The sequence below is a fragment of the Protopterus annectens genome, chromosome 2.part0 (genome assembly GCF_019279795.1).
Source record: "Protopterus annectens isolate FY-2018-M chromosome 2.part0, PAN1.0, whole genome shotgun sequence".
NCBI classification, from domain to species: Eukaryota; Metazoa; Chordata; order Ceratodontiformes; family Protopteridae; genus Protopterus; species Protopterus annectens.
The window spans coordinates 1309130050-1309149002 of record NC_056728.1 but is presented as its reverse complement, the minus strand read 5'-3'; the positions used below and the strand labels follow the sequence as shown (position 1 = coordinate 1309149002).

The 18953-nt window shown below is 40.6% G+C and overlaps 1 protein-coding gene across 2 annotated transcripts in view; it reads right to left on the bottom strand.

Moving 5' to 3' along the window:
• SNX17 (sorting nexin 17) overlaps window positions 1–18953 on the bottom strand; it is a 1062675-nt gene that overhangs the window by 489046 nt on the left and 554676 nt on the right. For both annotated transcript variants that reach the window (XM_044061496.1, XM_044061495.1), the window contains exon 5: window positions 13398–13508. In XM_044061496.1, coding sequence (XP_043917431.1) covers window positions 13398–13508 — 111 coding nt within the window. The remainder of the gene's footprint in view (window positions 1–13397; window positions 13509–18953) is intronic.

The following is an 18953-nucleotide window of genomic DNA, read 5'->3' as shown; positions in this document are numbered from 1 at the left end:
TATGTGGCAGATTCTAGCGCCCGACAGGCAGCTTACTGTGACCTTCTCCTTACTCAGTCTGGTGAGCGGGACGTCAGTGTGTCTGACTATGGAGTCACCAATGACTAGTGTGTCTGGCATTGTGTTTGGCCTTAAGGGCTGTGACTGTTTGACACTCTGACTGTGAGGTCTATGTGTTGCAGGTGTTGTGTTCTGAGGTGGTGGTTGTTTGGGTGTCTGCTTTGGTGGCCTCTGCTGTTTTGGTAGATTTTGATCAGAGCCTCCGAGTATGTCTTTGTGTGTTTATGTGTATGATTTGAGGTTGTAATGGTACTATGTGAGACTGGGTCTATAGTGTGTGTGGTAACCTTCTCCTCCTGACTGGTCTTGCCAGTCCTATGTTGAGAGAGCTCAGCCTCCAGTTTGGCCGTATAGTTGCATCTCTCGCATGTATTTGTGTTTTGTGGGAGGAGGAGAGGGTTGTCTGTGTACATGAGGCAATTGTAACATTGCCTCAATATTCCCAGGTTCACCAGCTGAGCAGGAGAGGACACTAGCAACTGATCCCTCGACATGCTAGAAGGATAGACAAAAAACTTTAAAAAAAGATTCCGGGGGACGTGGGTGACCGAGAAATGGGGGGTTGCCTTTTTGGGGTACTATCTATGACAAGAGTGCCGTATCAAGGTAATAAGTACTGTAGGAGCAAGTGCTAGGTTTAACAGATAGAGAATAGTCTACTTGGAGTCGAGTAGAGATGATCTTTTTAGTTATAGGATACGATCAGTAGTATAGTTCGAGGAAGTTAGTTTTAAGGGAAAATTTGAAGAGTGGACTTTAGGTAGCCCGAATAGTTAAAACCTGCTTAACCGGCGCTGCCCTAGTGTGCAACAGTGGCAGCTCCGCGCTAACGCGCGTTTACCGCGTTTTATACCAGGGGGCTGGAAAAAGCTAGAAACTGGCCCAAAACGACCAATAAACTACTAGTTACTGGCTGAAACCTCACAAAACTGGACAAAAGGCAGCTCAATGCTTCCCACTCCCACTGGTAAGCAAGGTAACTTCCTCTCCCCCAAATAAGGCAAGGAAACAGTACACAGGAACTACAACCAAAGCCCAGGAATCAGCAACTCTGAAACTGGACTAAACTAGTAAAGCAGGAAAAACAAGAGATATTTTTTTCTTTTTTCTTTTTTTTTCACAAAACAGGCAGAAACAGGTACAGCAAACACTTATAAATGCTATGAATCAGCTACTACAGCTTACACAGAAGAATTTGCTACAAATACAGTCAAATAGTAACAAACAAGGATTCCAAGTGCAATATTAAGTTAAATGCAGTAAAAACAGCTTCAATGTAACAGAAAGGCAGGTGAAATACAGTCGCTAGGTATTCAGATGTGGAAAGCAACAAAAAATATACTTAGTATCAAGAAAAGTTGCTTATTCAGCTCTCTGCAGCCTGGATTACTCTGCTGGCCCACGTGGAGTCTGTGCTGAGTAGGTACAAGCTGAAAAACGCAGCGTTTACGCAGATTTATACCAGAGGGCTGGCAAAAGCTAGAAACTGGCCCAAAACGACCAATAAACTACTAGTTACTGGTTGAAACCTCACAAAACTGGACAAATGGCAGCTCAATGCTTCCCACTCCCACTGGTAAGCAAGGTAACTTCCTCTCCCCCAAATAAGGCAAGGAAACAGTACACAGGAACTACAACCAAAGCCCAGGAATCAGCAACTCTGAAACTGGACTAAACTAGTAAAGCAGGAAAAACAAGAGATATTTTTTTTCTTTTTTTTTTTTTTCACAAAACAGGCAGAAACAGGTACAGCAAACACTTATAAAAGCTATGAATCAGCTACTACAGCTTACACAGAAGAATTTGCTACAAATACAGTCAAATAGTAACAAACAAGGATTCCAAGTGCAATATTAAGTTAAATGCAGTAAAAATGCTTCAATGTAACAGAAAGGCAGGCGAAATACAGTCGCTAGGTATTCAGATGTGGAAAGCAACAAAAAATATACTTAGTATCAAGAAAAGTCCGGAATCTAGAAGTGAACAGTCTAAGAAATCAACCTATACAGGGATGAAAATTCTCCTCAGGCCAACCTGAAACTCATCCTCTGTTAGAGCGATATTCCGCTCACCCACCCATATTACTACACTTCACTGTTTAAAGAGCCACTCCTTTAAAAGGTTAGACAAGATCCCAATTGGACTGTTCCTGGGGGAAACAGAAGTATTAGATCGACAATATTACCTTCCACACATCCTTTAATACGGATACATCAGCCCCATCTGTCTGCTCTCCTTTCAATTACATGAAAACCATGCATGTGCTTAATATTGCCACTCCTCTCCTTCTGCCCTCTGGGTGGTAAGCAAACCCATTCCACAGAAACTTCCCATTTTCCAGTTTTTGGTGCTCATACAAGTTAAGGCAAGTTTCCTGCACAACGATAACATCCAGGTCCAGAACCTTCAGATAAAACTGATTTTTTTTCTTTACAGGATGAATAACCCTAGTAATATTCCAAGACATTAAGCATATCTTAAAGCTAAGCGACACCCTAATTCCCCTTACAACTTTTCCTGGTGTTGCTACTAATGAGGTAATTAGACCTATGGGAAATTGGTAGAAATTTCCCGAAGACAGGATTCAGCAAGAAAAAAAACATGGCTTGCAGACATATCACCAAGCATCCTCATGAGTAAACTATATAACCATTTATCAACTGATCTTTCTTAACAGGCCTATATCTTAAAGTGAAAAAAAATGTGTTTAGAAGAACATTACAACAACAGCAAACTTCTAACTATGTAGTGTCACTACAAAACTCCAGAGGTGGAGGCATTTGCCTCTTCTCAGATGCAGGCACAAACATTCACAGCCTAAGAAGAGTTTCAGCATAACAAGATATTTGGAAAAAAAGAAAAGCACCATATAAAACTGGCTCCCACCCCTTCCCCACCCCCACAAGACCAGTATCCCAGCTGGAGGCTAAAGTCAGATAACCAAAGTAACAGATGCCAGTATCAATTGTTAGTCAATTGCATTTGCTATTGACCCAATTGACACTCTATGCCATCAGATGCTAAATTATACTTGGTTCCAGTAACAAACAAGCAAAGCAATAGATACAGCGATAATTGACTGCAACAGCTGATACCACTAGATCGCCTCTATTTTGACCAGTAGTCCTGCAGCAAAAATTATGATGACGAACATCACTAAATATTAAATTAATGGGAGTCTCTCTTGGTTCATAAATCCTTTAAATCTCCTGGCTGTACAGTCTTTAGCTGGCACGATCACACACAACCCACTACTTAGGACATGCACCACAAATAATACCCATTCTTGGGAGCTTATCTTTTCAATCATTTCCCTCTAAGCAACTCTCTGTTTTACCTCTACAAGAAGCTATTAAATAAAAAGACCCGAGGTTTAACATAACGTTAATAAGAGTTTTTCTATTACTCTTGGATGACATTAGGGATCAAGCCAGAAAAATTAACAGTGAATGTGTGTATATATGAAAAATTAGAATCGGCTATTGCACTAATACTTTACACATAAACATACGTTTCATAAGGAAGACTATAAAAAAAGAAGTTATGTACTCACCATAATGTTCCATGTTTGTAGTCCATCTCGCCCTTCATTCTTACATATGGGATTGGAGCCGATCCTCGGCTCTGACTTGGCCTATTTACAAGCTGGAAGACTTCTGGTTGGCTCGTGGCTAGGTAGGTAATCCCATGGTGCAACAGTACAATCCCCAGATCTTGTTTGTTGCTAACTAGGAAAAATAATAACAAACATACAGAAAGAAGAAAATACTAAAAGGTCTCCATACAATAATAACATGTTTCTGTCTCCAGGTACTTCCAGGATGGGCGTAGGAGGGTGGGTTCCTAAGAATGAAGGGTGAGATGGACTACAAACATGGAACGTTATGGGGAGTACATACCTTCTTTATGTTCTGTAGTCCTATCTCGCCTTCATTCTTACATATGGGGACAGCGTCCCTAGTGCCTTATTCTTGGGTGGCTCAAGGAAAAATACTCCCGAGTACCGTGGAACCATAGGATGCTCTACCCCTGGAGATTAAATCCAATTTGTAAGGAGTAATAAATGTGTGAGGGGTAGCCCAAGTTGCTGCTGCACAAATATTATCAAGTGGGACCCTGGCTTGAAAGGCTGCAGAGGTAGACTGAGATCTGGTAGAATGAGCCTTGATTTTAAAGGGTAAAGGTCTACCCTCAGAGTTGTAAACGTAAGCTATACAGCTAGAAATCCAATTTCAGAGTGTTACTTTGGAAACTGGTTAACCTGACCTGGATTCGGAGAAGGAAATAAATAACTGAACTGATTTCCTTAGTCCAGTGCAAATAAAAACGTAACTGTCTACGGACATCCAATTGATGAAACCTGTATTCAGCTGCATTGGAATGATATGGAAAGAACACCAGGAGTTCTATGGATTGATTCACAGTGGCATGGGAACAGACCTTGGGGACAAAGGAAGGTCTGTCAGACGTGACAGCTACCAGAAACAAAGTCTTCCAAGACAGGAATTTCAAGGGGGATGAATGAGAAGGCACAAAGGGCAGAGAAGTCAATTTGGATAACACAAAATTTAAATCCCATGAAGCAACACATTCTTGAAAGGGGGGTCTTAAAGTGGCACTTTTAAGGAAAGTTGCACAGCCTATGTGACATCAGATTAGAATCTTGGAAGCCTAGATGAAAATTTGAAACCGCTGCCAATTGAACCCTGATAGTGGCAGCCGCAGATACCTGGTGGAAAAGACAAGGGTCAACATTCTTTTTCTCCGTCCAGATAGAGAATCTCCTCCATTTACTGGAATATAGTCTCCTAGTGGAAGGTTTATGAGAGGAAGTAAGGATATGAGTCACGGAGAGTGAGAAGTCGTGAAGCCTAACTAGGGATGGAACTGCAGCCACACTATCAAACTGTGGGTGTGTAAGGAAAGATGAAACAAGCCTGACATGCGAGTCAGGAGATCTGGAACTGGGTCCAGAATCCAAAGATTGTCTAGGAGAAGAGGCCCGAGAAATGAGAACCAAACCATACGAGGCCAGTAAGGAGCAATGAGGATCAGTTTGCTTTCCAGCCATTTCGCTTTCTGAATAATCTTGGGTATGAGAGGAAAGAGAGGAAAAGCATAAAGGAGACTCAGGGGCCATTCGTGAACAAGTGCGTCTCTCTGACTCCCCTGGAAGGGGGATGAGAGAAAAATAGCTGCTGCATTTGGCATTGATCGGGCTGGCAAAGAGATCTCAGCAAGGCTGTTCCCATCTGCGGAAAATCTGCCCCACTATTTCCTGTTTCAGAAACCACTCGTGAGGCATCATGATTGCTCGCTGAGCTTGTCATCTATCACGTTATTTGTGCCTGGAATGTGCGTTGCCACCAGCCGGGAAGATATCACCCATTTCCAAACTCGAATGGCCTCTCGACAGAGTGGGTAAGATCTGGTTCCACCCTGTTTGTTGATATACCATACTACCGACATGTTGTCTGACTGCACTGCAATAGTCCCCAGAGGCAGAAGGTCGTGAAGTGCTTGCAATGCCAGAAACACCGCCCTCATCTCTAGAACGCTGATATGCAGGTGAGCCTCGTGATCTTGCCATGTGCCTTGGACAGTCCTGCTTAGAGAATGCCCCCCCCCCACCTTATCTGTGAGGCATCTGTGATCACAGTGGCAACGGGTTGGTGAGGAACAAATGAAGTGCCTGTGGTTAACTGATTGGGTAGAGTCCACCAAATGAGGTTCTTTTTGCAAGAGTCTGCCAGCAGTATGTGATGAGACAATGGTAGGTGCTGAAAAGACCATTGGGATGACAGGAGCCACTGAAGAATGCTCATGTGTAGTCTGGCTAGTGGCACTTGTAATATGGTGGAAGCCATGGTACCTAGAAGATGTAGAATAGTCTTGGTTTTGACCTTCCGTAAGAGAAGATGTTGAATTTGAAGAACCAGATTCTGTGCCCTTTCTACAGGAAGACGAGCCAATATGTCTACTGTGTCCATCTCTGCGCCTATAAAAATCACAGATTGAGAGGGCAATAAGGCAGATTTTTCCCAATTTACAGAAATTCCCAACTGGGCACAAAGCTGAACAGTAGCGTCCCTGTTCTGAAGAAGTAGATGCCTGGTGGGGGCTGTCAGGAGTCAGTCGTCCAGATACGGAAACACCTGGAATCCTCGACATCTCAGGTGAGCTGTCACAACCGCCATACACTTGGTGAACACCCTGGGGGGTTGTGGTGAGACCACAGGGCAGAGCACAAAACTGGTAATGACTGGCTCCCAGCCAGAAGCATAGATGACTCCTCGACGCCTTGTCCATTTTTATGTGGTAGTAGGCATCTTGGAAATCTATTGAGCACATCCAATTATCTTTCCCTAATAACGGAGTATAGACTGCAGTGTCGCCATCTGGAACTTGTCCTTCCTTACTGATTCATTCAATCTGCTGAGGTCCAAGATGGGCCTCCAGTTCCCTGGACGTTTTGACACTAAAAAGAATCTGGAATAAGTTCTGGATCCTATTTGGTCTGCTGGGACAGTATGGATGACTCTTTCTGACATCAACTTGTTGACCTCCACAGTTGCCTGATCCCTGTGATTGAGTGGAACATCCGGGATCCTCTTGGGAACAAAAGGTGGAAGAGAAAAGAGTATGACATAACCTCTGGTAATAATTCTTTGTACCCATTTGTCTTGAGTGATACTTAACCAGGCTTCTGGATACAAAGAAATGTGACCCCTGACCGGCCCCAGAGAAGCACAGTCACGCCCCATATCAGGAGCTCTGGTAAGGCCGGCCCTGAAAGGAATAGCGACCTCCTTGGTTTTGCGGTCCGCCCCTGCCTCTAGGGCAACGTCTACCATTTCCTCCTCCTCTGTCTCTGAATGAGTCGTCACCCAGTGCATCCTGGAAAAACCTCTGGGACTTCTTGAACCACATTTTACCGACCCTCTGACCCTTGGGGTATAGTCTAGAGGGTACAGTAAAAACGTACTCCCACGGCAGAGTGTTTTTCCTTCTTGCTCGCACCGGGTGAGTGTCCTTTACCTTGGGTCCAAACAATGAGGAACCATCAAAGGTGGCGTTGGTAAAGGTAGACTTGAATGGTTCCGCAAAATTACACAAACGCATCCAGGAATGACACCTTAGGGAAATTCCTGAACCTGCTTCTCTGTCACTCCATCGGCTGCATACGAGATAAGCCTCATGTATGAGTTGAAGATAGAGTTCAAGGTGGACAACTGGGCAGACACCTTGTCAGGGACTCCCTCAGTACATGTACCTTGTAGAGAATCTCCTAACTCCTTAAGGAGATCTCTCTGAAGCCTCATGAAGTGTGTAAGATAGTTCAGCGATCTAAGGGTAAATGCTGCTGAAGAGAAGATACGCTTCCCGTATCTGTCCATCGTTCGAGACTCCTTATTCGGCGGATGAACAGATGATGTTTCTGCTAGCTCCTTCTTAGTGGCCGCCGCCACCACCATGGCATCTACGGGAACACGTTTAGGCAAATATTGCTTTTCTGGGGGTGCAGATCTTATTTGGTCTCCTAGGGACTGGCTCCATGGCAACAGGAGTATCCCACACCTTTCGACTAACTAGCTCCATTAGTTCGTCAAAGGGTTGAGACCCGAAAGCCTTCAGGTACACTGATTCCTCATCAGAAGGGGTGACAGTGGGCCAGCCACACCTCTGCTTAAGGATTTCCAGGATGTCTATGAAGGATACATCATCAGAGGACGACTTGGGGGACCCTTCTGACTCCTCGAGGTCAGTGTCAGAGGTCAGAGACTCATCCTGGGAGGCTACATACTTCCTCTTACATGTTCTCTTCCATGGGGGCTCCTCGGAAGGGTATTCCGGGGAGGTCTCAGATAAGTGGGGGCTACCAGCCGGTGGCTCCTGAGGCTGCGGGTCTCTGCTGTCCAAGGAGAGAGTAGGAGCCGAGACAGAAGTAGGCACCCTAGGGAGAAGAGTGTCGGTACCCATGGTAGGAGCTGAAGATCGGGACAGCACACTCCTCATCATCTCGAATGCCGACCTCTCTGGCTCTGAAGACCTCCTCGGCTCCGAGGAGACCAAGGATGTCATCGGTTCCAGAGCTATCGGCTCTGAGAAAGACATAGGATCCAAACTCACCCTCGCCAATGTGCCAAGTGGAAGGCTCGGAACCGAAAAGGTTCGGTTCCAGGCGTCCCTGTCGGGGCCGACCGGAGAGCTTAGGCTCCTAGACACCACAGACAGCACCAAGAGTGCTGGAGCGGAACTTGGCTCTGAAACAGCCACAGGGGGGAGCTGGAGCCAAGGGTTCCACCAGTGGTACCAAGCACTCTGGCTCCGAAAGGCCATCATGGCTCTGAGGAGGAATGACCGAAGGGGGCTTAACTGACTCAATTGGCCCTGGAACCAACTGGGTCAGAGCCAACAACAATTTCGGTAATGCAGACGACTTCAAAAGTCTCAGCACTACCCTCTCTACATCTTCTTCCAATAAACTCCTAGAAGACCTGGAGGACAGAGTAGGAGAATGGGATCTCTGCAGTATTGGTGATTTCAATGTAGGGGAGACCGGTGGAGGTTCCATAGACCTGCTCCGTAAAATACTCTCAGAGGTCAGCTCTGAGCTACTTGGCACTGACATTGTAATCACAGTACAACTCTCAATTGGCTCCGAACTCTATGGAGCCGAAGAGACAGTGGATTTATCAGACTTAGTAATTTTAAGAGGTGGCTCTGAGACACCAGCTGATGCCGGGGAGGGCCTCTTAGAGGACTTGGACTGTTCCTTTTTAGATCTCGGAGACCTAGCATAGGAGGAAGAACTAGCTAGATCTTCCTCAAAGGAAGGTTTTAGTAGACCTTTTAGGATGAGCTTATTTTTTTTCTTTCTTACAACACCCTAACACTGAAAGAGTGGTAAAATAAGCAAGTTTCCTGTAAGTGGATGGCCCCAAGACAGTAAACGTAGTTACTAAGGCCATTCGTTATTGACATCTTCTGTGAGCATTTTTTAAAACCAGACGGCTTATGTTCCTTGCTTTCCTTAGACATTCTCACAGAAGATGAGCTCACACACACACACACACACACACACAAACACACACAAAGAGAAAGAGAGGACTAGGTCCTTTAACTTAAACAGGCCTAGCCCTACAGGAAAGGTAAAGAGACACCACAAGGACTAGGTCCTTTAACTTAAACGGGCCTAGCCTGGGCAGGAATAAGGAAAGGAAAACTAGGTCTTCTAACTAAAACAGACCTAGGGGAGATAGAACAATAAGAAAGACTCGCACACACTCAAAACAGGAATAAAGTGTAAATTTTGAAATTACTAAACAAGGTGAACAGAACCTCATTCTGTTTGCAACACTAATAAAATTAGCAAGCGGAAATCCGCAAAAACTAAGATGTATGACTACTAAACAACACACACAGTCTGAGTGCAAAAGGCGCCTACAATTACTAATATCAAAAAGTTAAATAAGAGAAACTGGCACACAGGATACCAAATATTATAAAGCCAAAAGAACTGTACTAAAAGAAATTGCACACACATGGCGCACTAATAAACGCTAACTATCCTAACTTGCAAACCACACTAACTATGACTATACAATGATATATTAAAGGTAAGACAGGTGAATATCCAAAAATATTGAATAAATTTGAAAAACTTAGCCACAGCCAAGGAGAAGCACAACCAAACTAGTCGACGCAGCAAACAAGATCTGGGGATTGTACTGGTGCACCATGGGATACCTGCCTAGCCACGAGCCAACCAGATGTCTTCCAGCTTGTAAACAGGCGAGTCGGGCTCCGATCCCATATGTAAGAATGAAGGCGAGATAGGACTACAGAACATTGAGCACATTTTACAAACTGACCAAATCTAAAACCACAACCCTTCTGTAAAAGAACACCTTGGATACAGCCCAAATAAACAAACTCACCGATACAGATGTATGAACCTCTCATTCAGCTACTAACAGTATTAAAACCAAGGATATTTCACCTCATGTGTATATGGCTCATTATACTATTACAGCTTGATAAAGGCACTGCTGACTGGCATGGCTTACAAACTACCAGCAATTGCAACATTTTATTATATCAGTTTACATTTAAAACTGCAGAATATTTTTTATCTAACATCCTTTGTTAACAATTCTTCTTTATCAAGTGTGTTAAAGGGCATATTTTTCTTCAATCTTCCTGTCAACCTTCCTTTGCCTGGTCTACTGGATATGTAGCAAAACTCTAAAAAGTCCCCTCATCAACTTCCCTTCCTGTTTGTACAATTATTTTGACACTACATCCCAAATCACAGAATTATGCAGTAAGCAACAAATAAATTCAAAGTTACTGAATGGTACAAGGAACACTCTGAGCAGCCAAGTGCTCCGGATTTTGTGCGGAACTCTCTGCATTTCTGATCAATTAAGCCCCCTGCTCCGCATTTTACAGCCATGGTTCCGCTTTGCGATTTTTGTCAATTAAGTTACATCTTCAAGAAACTTTTATGAGTGAACTGTTCTGTGCCCTCCCATTACATGCTCGTTGCTGCCACATGTGTTTGTGAGTGTGGCATATAAAAGCTGTGGGTTAGAACAAGGGAAGTCACATGTAAGGAGTTGGTGATCTGTTCGCTGGTGTTTTCTAAATTACCGGTAATCACTTTAACTGAGTCAGACCAGAATGTTTCTTCATAAAATTTCCTTAAGTGTGCTTTCTTTCTTTGTCGTAAGACACAGAATTAGTGTACCAAGGGCAAACAGCAAATCTTTACTAGAAACGTAACTACAGTGTTTGACCCAAGAAAGCTTGCACTCTGTCTATACCTCTCCACTGATTTTACGTGGTTTGTTCATCTCTTCTGGTAAAGCATTCAGAATTACAGTCTAATGCCAGTGGTTAGACTTTCATACTATATTGTATGGTTCAGAAAATGTACGTTGTTGCAAAACATTTTACTGCAGACATTTGAAATAACGTATCTCTTTAGGAGGAATGTTCCTCATTCTGTCTTAAAATGCCCCAGTGAGTATGCGTGTGTGCGTGCACATTTTTTCTTACTGTAATTATGCTATCTAGAAAGTTTTGTGCATCATAGAACAGCTTGTATTTTAAAACTGAAACATCATCTTAAAACAAAACATGTTTAGTTTACTTAATGCTCCAGGTGTTGGCTTAAGTAACCAAATATAACTCAGTTTGACCTCACATTTTGTGATTTCCCCTAAATTTAAAATGATCAGAGTCATACATAGTAGTCAATTCCAATGATGTTTTTCACACTGTATTTTCACTGAAAGTAAGCTGATTTAATCTGAAACTAAGCTGATCTTGACACAGATTTAGATGGGCTACATATGACTAAAATAAGAATGACAAAAATTTGAGAATAAACAAAGTAATGTATATTTCAATTTGTACTTCACAGTTGGGATTAATGTTCTTCATTGTTGTGAAACTGCCACTGGACGACAAACGTCATTTGCTTTATGATTTTACAGATTTTGTGTGAACAGCATCTCGGATTAATCAAAAGCACTGATGCTATAAAAGAAGGCAGTGCTATGTGGAAAGCAGCCATTGCAGTGTGCCTTGTGGCACCACCTGAAAAAAAGTAGAACTGCTCAGGTGACAGAGCTGACCATTCATTCTTTTTCCTGTGATAGGCTAGCTCCTGACTTTGAGATTTTGCTAATGGAAGGGCTGTCTGTGTTGATATTTCCATGTAACAAGACCTTTGCAGTTATTCATATGGGGCAAAGAGCATCAACCTCCCCATCTCAGACAGACACACTTGTGCAACTTTCCTACCTGTTCATGAAGTTAAATACTTGTATTACTGCATTCTCACCAACACACTTAGTGTCTCTGACTGCCCATGGAGCAAAGTGCACTATGTTACTTTACCCCTTTACAATGTATGCTGTGTACCACCTGCTATGATGAATTCAGTTGTGCAAGACAAAACTTGGTACAACAGAACAATTCAACACAGGATTATGATGCACTTAAGGAGAGGTAAAAGACTGATTAAGAAAAAGAGATAAAAAGTAAATGGGTAAACAATTTATATGTACGGGTCAAGGATAAAGTATTTGGGGATATGAGCAAGGGTGTGAGAAACAGCCAAAAAGAAGAGAAGGCCGGTGCAAATAGGAAAGTGAGCAAAGCCAGTGAGTAGAGTAAAAGTGAAAACATACGCCAGGCAGAACTAAAGAGATTGGTGGGAAGAAAAGAAAACACAATACAAGAGAAGCCACCAGAAGTGAAACAGAAGTGAAGGTGTAGGTTGAAAGGGAATTAGCAGGAGGGATTAGGAAGGGGAACACATACCTTTTTGATATATGACAAAGGAGGAAACATCTGATCATGTAGGGCAAACATAGACGGGAGATCTAAGAAGAAAACAAACTATCACTTTTCCTTCTCACTAAACATGGTTGTGGCAAATTGCATTTAAAGAGAGGGTGAAAAAATTAAATAGAAGCAAAACAGTACCAAAGTAAATAACTGAAATACCAGCAGTTAAAATGAATCATTTTAACTGCTGGTATTGGGTGTGTGTGTGTGTGTGTTTTTCTATATGAGTGAGCCACTGTCATTTTGCTTCTACATCTGTGTGTGTATAATGTAAATATCTGTGTCTGCAAGAGTGTGCGTATATTATTAAATACTTACATATGGTATATTTTGGTTGAAAGGCCATGGCCAAAGTATGCTTTTCGCGCAGTATAAAAATTGGGTGTTCCACATTTTGACTGTCTGTCACACATTGCAATGGTCTGTGTTCCACATTGGCCTCTTAGCAGGCTGAGACCTATGGGAACATTTGGAATACATTTTTACAACTTTTTAACAAGGAGCTGCACATTTAAATTTAATACAATGTGGGTGATAGTGGGGAAAAACATCTCTAACCAGCCAGCATAATTTATTTTCAAAATCAGCTGTACATTTTTAACAGGTCCTTTGTGGTCTTGCTGATCCTGCAAGCCAGATTCGACTGCCTCCCTATTTATACAGTACAGCAGCTCTGAAAACAGTCAACATTACGATAACGAGAAGCAACAATTACACAAGGTCCAGCACTGACATGCGATAAGGGAATCGGCCATTCCGATTACACAGAAGGGACAAAATGAAGTTCTTTTTCAGTAACTGCAAGCTTTAAAAATTACACCACTCTCTGTAACACCGCCTGTTATGAGATACACATGGTACTTGGTGACTGGACTCAGATGTAGCAAACCACCACACATGATATATTGCTATGTAAGTAGGAAGCCCACAATACAGCCATACATTATAATTATGGGCAGCAAAAGAGTTCTTACCTCCAAGACATCCTCCGTCTGATTTGAGGAAAGAATGCTAACCTTCAGCTTTTGTCCATTAGCAAGGTAAATATCCAGTTGAACATGTTCTGTAGGGATCTGCTGAGTCTCCTAAATTAAAACAGTAGTACAATCATTTAACACCATCACTGCCTCTTTTCCAGTACATCGGCATTAGTTTACATTACACCATTCCCATCATGACACGTTTAGTCAGTGCAAAATGCTGCAAGTTAACTTTGCAGACCTAGCCACTTCATCTAAAACACATGGAAACATAATACACTGTCAAATAAGAGTTGGGTGTAAAGTTAGCATGCAAGGTACTAGTGACTACTTGCAAACTTTAAGCACAAAACAATCGGGCATTCAGCCAGCTGCTACAACTAATAACTCAAAGAAAGAGCTACTCATTTTTCCGAATAACAGGACACCAAGTACTATCATTGTTGAATTTATTAATATATATATAATGCAACTAGAGTTAAGTGATTTTGTCTCTAAGTATATGAGAGGTCCTCCAAAACAAATAAAATCTAATGTACCAGCATTTTAAAACATAACATGCCACATATGACGCTAATTAAAGGCATACATACCTTAAATACTAAAACACTCACACACCAACAACAAATGCAATAATAATGAACCGTTTATATAATTAATATACAATTATCTCTTAAAGTCATGAATTTTATGCATCATTTTTATAAAATTTCAGCTCTAATTTTTAATGAAGGACTTTAGGATAGCTGCACACTGACCAGCAGCTTAACTTCTGCTCTCCCAGTGTGAAAATAAAACTGGGAAACAAAAATCAGAAATACTGTAAGCTGAAGTAAAACTTTGGTATGGCTAGTAACCTACACTGCCTGAATACCAGCAAAAAAAGATATTTAGAGAACCTGAAAGAAAACCAACCAGGAAAGGTGAAAAAAAAACACTGTCTGGGAAGAATTCTGTATTGGTTCAGCAAAAGCAGTTTAAGCTTCAGCTTTGGTACAAGATATGGCTTTCCAGTAACTTAGAGGAAAAAATCAAATGTACTCAGAGGTGATTAAAATAAGTGAAACATTGGAGTATATCAATTCAAATAACAAAAAGCTGGAAAAAATAGAAGCAGCTTTAACTACCTGTTCAGATGAGCAACTGCAATGAAAATAAAACTGCAAAAATCTGAGGATGAAATGAGAAAATGCTGGCTGAAAATGAGACTGGTCAAGAGTTTTAAAAAATGTACTTGGAAGACAACATGCACTGAGAAAACCTGTGATTTTCTGATGTACCACAAGAAATAGAAGGAACAGACTATTCATTTTATGAAAGCACAAATAATCAACTGGAATGGTACTCCACTGCAGAATTTGTTAACTGTAAAGCCACATCAAGTGTATGCTCCAAATCTGGCCATGAGAAAGCAGCCAAGACCTGTATTAATAAAGATGCAATCATACCTGAAAGAGTAGATCCTGACAAGACTATGGCAGGAGGGGAAGTATTTAAAATCGGACACAACAGATTGTTTGTAGAACATGATTATTCACTGCACACCAGGCAGAAAAGAAAGAAATTCATCCCTGCAATTAGGGATGTTGACAGTCAGTTGTGAGTTTCAAGATGCAGTATCCAATTGCCTCATAATATTTTTTCGGGAGGATCAAAGACATTTTCTGATGCAAAACATGCCAAGGAGAAAAAGTTTATCCAACACAAAGTGAGACAGCAAACAGAAGTAGACTCTGCGTTTTACTCTTCTGACAATAAAGCTAATAGAAAAACTTTGCCAGCAAAACATTTTTCTAATGTCCGGAAGGAAAATGCTTGAGATACATGCAAAAAGCACAGGAGTTGGCTAGAATAATCAGAAGCTCCTTGGACATGAACCAGAGTCTGCTGTTGGCAACTGAGAAGAACAGTGAAAAAGACCAGCAACACTCAAATTACTTCAACAAGTGTGAGACTATAAAACATCAATCACATTTGTGAAATATAACTTTCTAAGAAAAAAGTGGCTGAGAAAGGTCAGACTTTTGTGGACTTTGTTAAACTTGTGGGTGAACCGTACAGCATATATGCCAATTAGATGGACACTAAAAGGGGAAAGTAATGAAGTAAAACAATTTTTGATCTTATTACAATTTGTATAAAATATTTCATTATATAAACTGCATGTTAGTATACATAGTAAAGACGTTTTGTGTAGTATGCAGTCAGTGTAATTTAAATGTGAGGTAGATTTCTTTCAGTGACTGTTGTATGTGTCAAATATATTAAAGTAAAAAAGTACTAGTTTACTGTAAGATAGAGGCTTTACAGTATAGCAAGTGTAGAAAGGTTTGGCAAAAGCAAGTTTACTGTGAATACAGTGATCTTGGCCTGATGGGGTGGTGTGTAAGAAGTGCACTGATTATGCTACATGTCAAATTAAGATATTTTCTCTTAGTTTTTCAAGGGTGAATATCTAGTTTAATGCTCTTGGCTTAAGATATAAAACAAGTGTTTTTGTAATGAAGTAGGCTTCAAAAGTAAGACAAAACAACAAAATTCATGAAAATTATACTTTTCTTACAACTGCAAAGATATTTGTTTTTTTTTTTTTCATTAGCAAATATTCAGTGCGAGTCAAGAAATCTGCAGCTGAAGATAGATGTACATTCTTGTGTGACAAATTGATAAAGATTCATTGCTGATTTCTTTACATGGATAAAAGCTGTCTGCAGGTGCAAGCAATTAATTTTGACAGTTCTAAGCATTCTTTGCTGTGGGAAATGCAATACCTAAAGGTACAATGACAAATAGTTCAGAAGTCTGAAATTATGGAAGTGAATAAGAGATAACAGGCACCCTAGCAGCCTTAATATTTTAGTACATTTAGCTGAACATTGTACATTTCAGTTTTACTTAAATATAGTTAGTGTACTCTTTCTTGGGGCTAAAAGTTAATGGTTTCTGAAAGCATACAAGCTGCTTTTCACATCTGACTGGGGAAATAAGATAATAAAGCAATATATAGCAATCAGTCTACGTGGGAATACTGGCTGGAGTATGCACTTCAAAATGGGTAACCTTATTTTTAAGTTAGACAATGCCTGTGGGTGGAGCTGTCAACGTGGGTCACTTGGTATTAACTGGAGAGCAAAATTTATTTTTTTTTGAAAATGTACGTAGATTTTGTGTTTCTTCTACATTAATAGGGGGTGGGATATTCTGGAAATGTATTTAGTTTTTTTTTTTTTTTTTTTGAGGGCTGTCATTAAAACAAAAAGTCTTGAAAAATGTGACATGGGTTCCAATGAAGACACGAAGAAACAACTGTATTAAAGATAAGCATGCAAAAAAGGTGTGCATGTAACACAAAAGTTAGAATGCATATAAAAAACTGTAATGTAAAATAGGTAGGAACAGCAGCTTTTTATCAAAATAGCTAAGCTATCCATAGCATCCTAGAATGTAAATGGACTTATAGGTACAGACAAAATGGAAAGAATATTTAATGATATTAAGAAATTCATAATGTAAATAATGCTACAGGAGACACAAAACTGAGCATGAATTCGATAAAGAAAGGATTTCTGGATGGATATTCAGCAGAACATCAGGGACAACGGACAAGAGAAGTACTTGTATTAATTGCTAGAGGAGTTCCAATAGTGATAGAAGAGGAAAAAAGATAATGATGGCAAATTTGTGGTAGTAAGGGCTTACTGTCAAGATATGAGGATTATGCTGGCATGTAATCATATTCTACCTAAAACTGCTATTATGGAGCATAAACATATTGGGAGAAAATCAGCTTTCAGCAGAGAATATTACTTACGGGTGGGAAAAGAAATTTGATTTGCAATGATGAGGATGTATATGAGGCCTAGAAGTGAAAATATAACAAATGAGGGTAGATTATAAAAGATATAAATATATACGATAGAAAGCATCTTGACGAGCAACTTCATAGTATGGTATGGAAGCTGCTCTATCTCTAAGCACAAATCCCTCCAGAGAGTGGTGAAGACAGCCAAGAGGATGATTAAGACCACCTTACCACCTATCCATGACTTGTACTTATCCAGATGTCTCAGCAGGTCCAGAGGAATAATTAAAGACTGCACTCACCCTGCTTACAGACTGTTCCTGCATCTACCATCCGGAAAGCGCTTCGGAAGCATACGTTGCAGAACTACAAGATTCAGAAACAGCTTCTTCCCTAATGTCATCAGGCTGATGAACTCTAATAACCACTACACTCCATGATGTCCAACTGGGTCAGTAGAAACTGTCTCAATTTGTGCAAGAACCTGGTTACCAGTCTCACCTAATACTTAGTGCAAAATTCACCATAACTGTAACTTATAGGCCATCTAGGGCAGTAGCAATGCAGTAAAATATCTCTTCTTTCAGTGCAATACATGCAAATCCATAAATTAACCATAGTGCAATACTCATGTTCACAGTGCAATACTCAATGTTTCTGTGTAAGGATCAATGCAATGTCTTAACCAAGTACCTGTGCAATACTAAAGTCTCATGCAATTAAGTGCTCAGTTCAAAAAGTGTTAAAACGTGTTTCTAATTATGTGCAATATTAGTCTACCTAGTGTCTACCTGCATGTCTGTGATATAATAGCCAGGTGTTAGATGTGTAAATGTCTGTCAAAATAGTCAATATGTTGTCTGCACATTGAGACTGGAGATATGGAATTTCGTTCAGTTTTTGCACTTGTGTGATTTCTGAATGACAATAAAGTTTACTTTGACTTTGATTTCTGAAGAAATTTATAAAACTATTTGGCATGGAAGATGTGAATTCAGTAGTAGGAAGCCGGAGAGAAGTTGAATATTACTGCCCAAGGTATAACAACTGGGCTAGACTAGAAAGAAAACACAGTTCACAGGAACATGTGCATTTAATTGAGAACTTTGACACATTCAATAACTATTTCAAATCAAGGCCAATAATTACCAAGGTAAAAATACAGGCAAAGGAAGTAAGGATGAGACAATGGCTTCCCCACCTACCTGTTAAAAACAAAGGAATTTATAAGGAATGGGTAGTGAAATTCAAAAGTTATTTGGGAAGATAAAAAGAACCCCAGAGGTTATAGCTAGTGAATGGGGTAATATGAAAATGGAGCTTAAAAACAGGGTAAAATAAAAGAAAAAGTGATATGGTTAAGAAGTAGCAAGACTTATTTAGAGGTGCTGACAAAGGTTAAAGTATTAAAGAATAAGAAAAATCTCAGAGCAAGAAGTGTCACAACTGCAGAGAGCTAAAGAGAAAATAAGGGACTATCTGGATAATATGCATGAGTTTAGTAAGATTGCTGTTAAGCAACTATTTTTGATAACTCCAGAGCATAACTTCTGGCACGACTTATGAAGCAGAAAACAGAAAGGGGTTGTTGTCAAACGTACAGAGGCTAGAAGAAGAAAAATAACCAGAGATCCTATAGCGGTATTATAGATATTTTGTAACATTTTATGAAAATCTGTATAAAGCAGAGAAAGGGGGGGGGGTCAAGAAAAAGTACAAATAGCAATATTTATGGAAGACTTGAATAC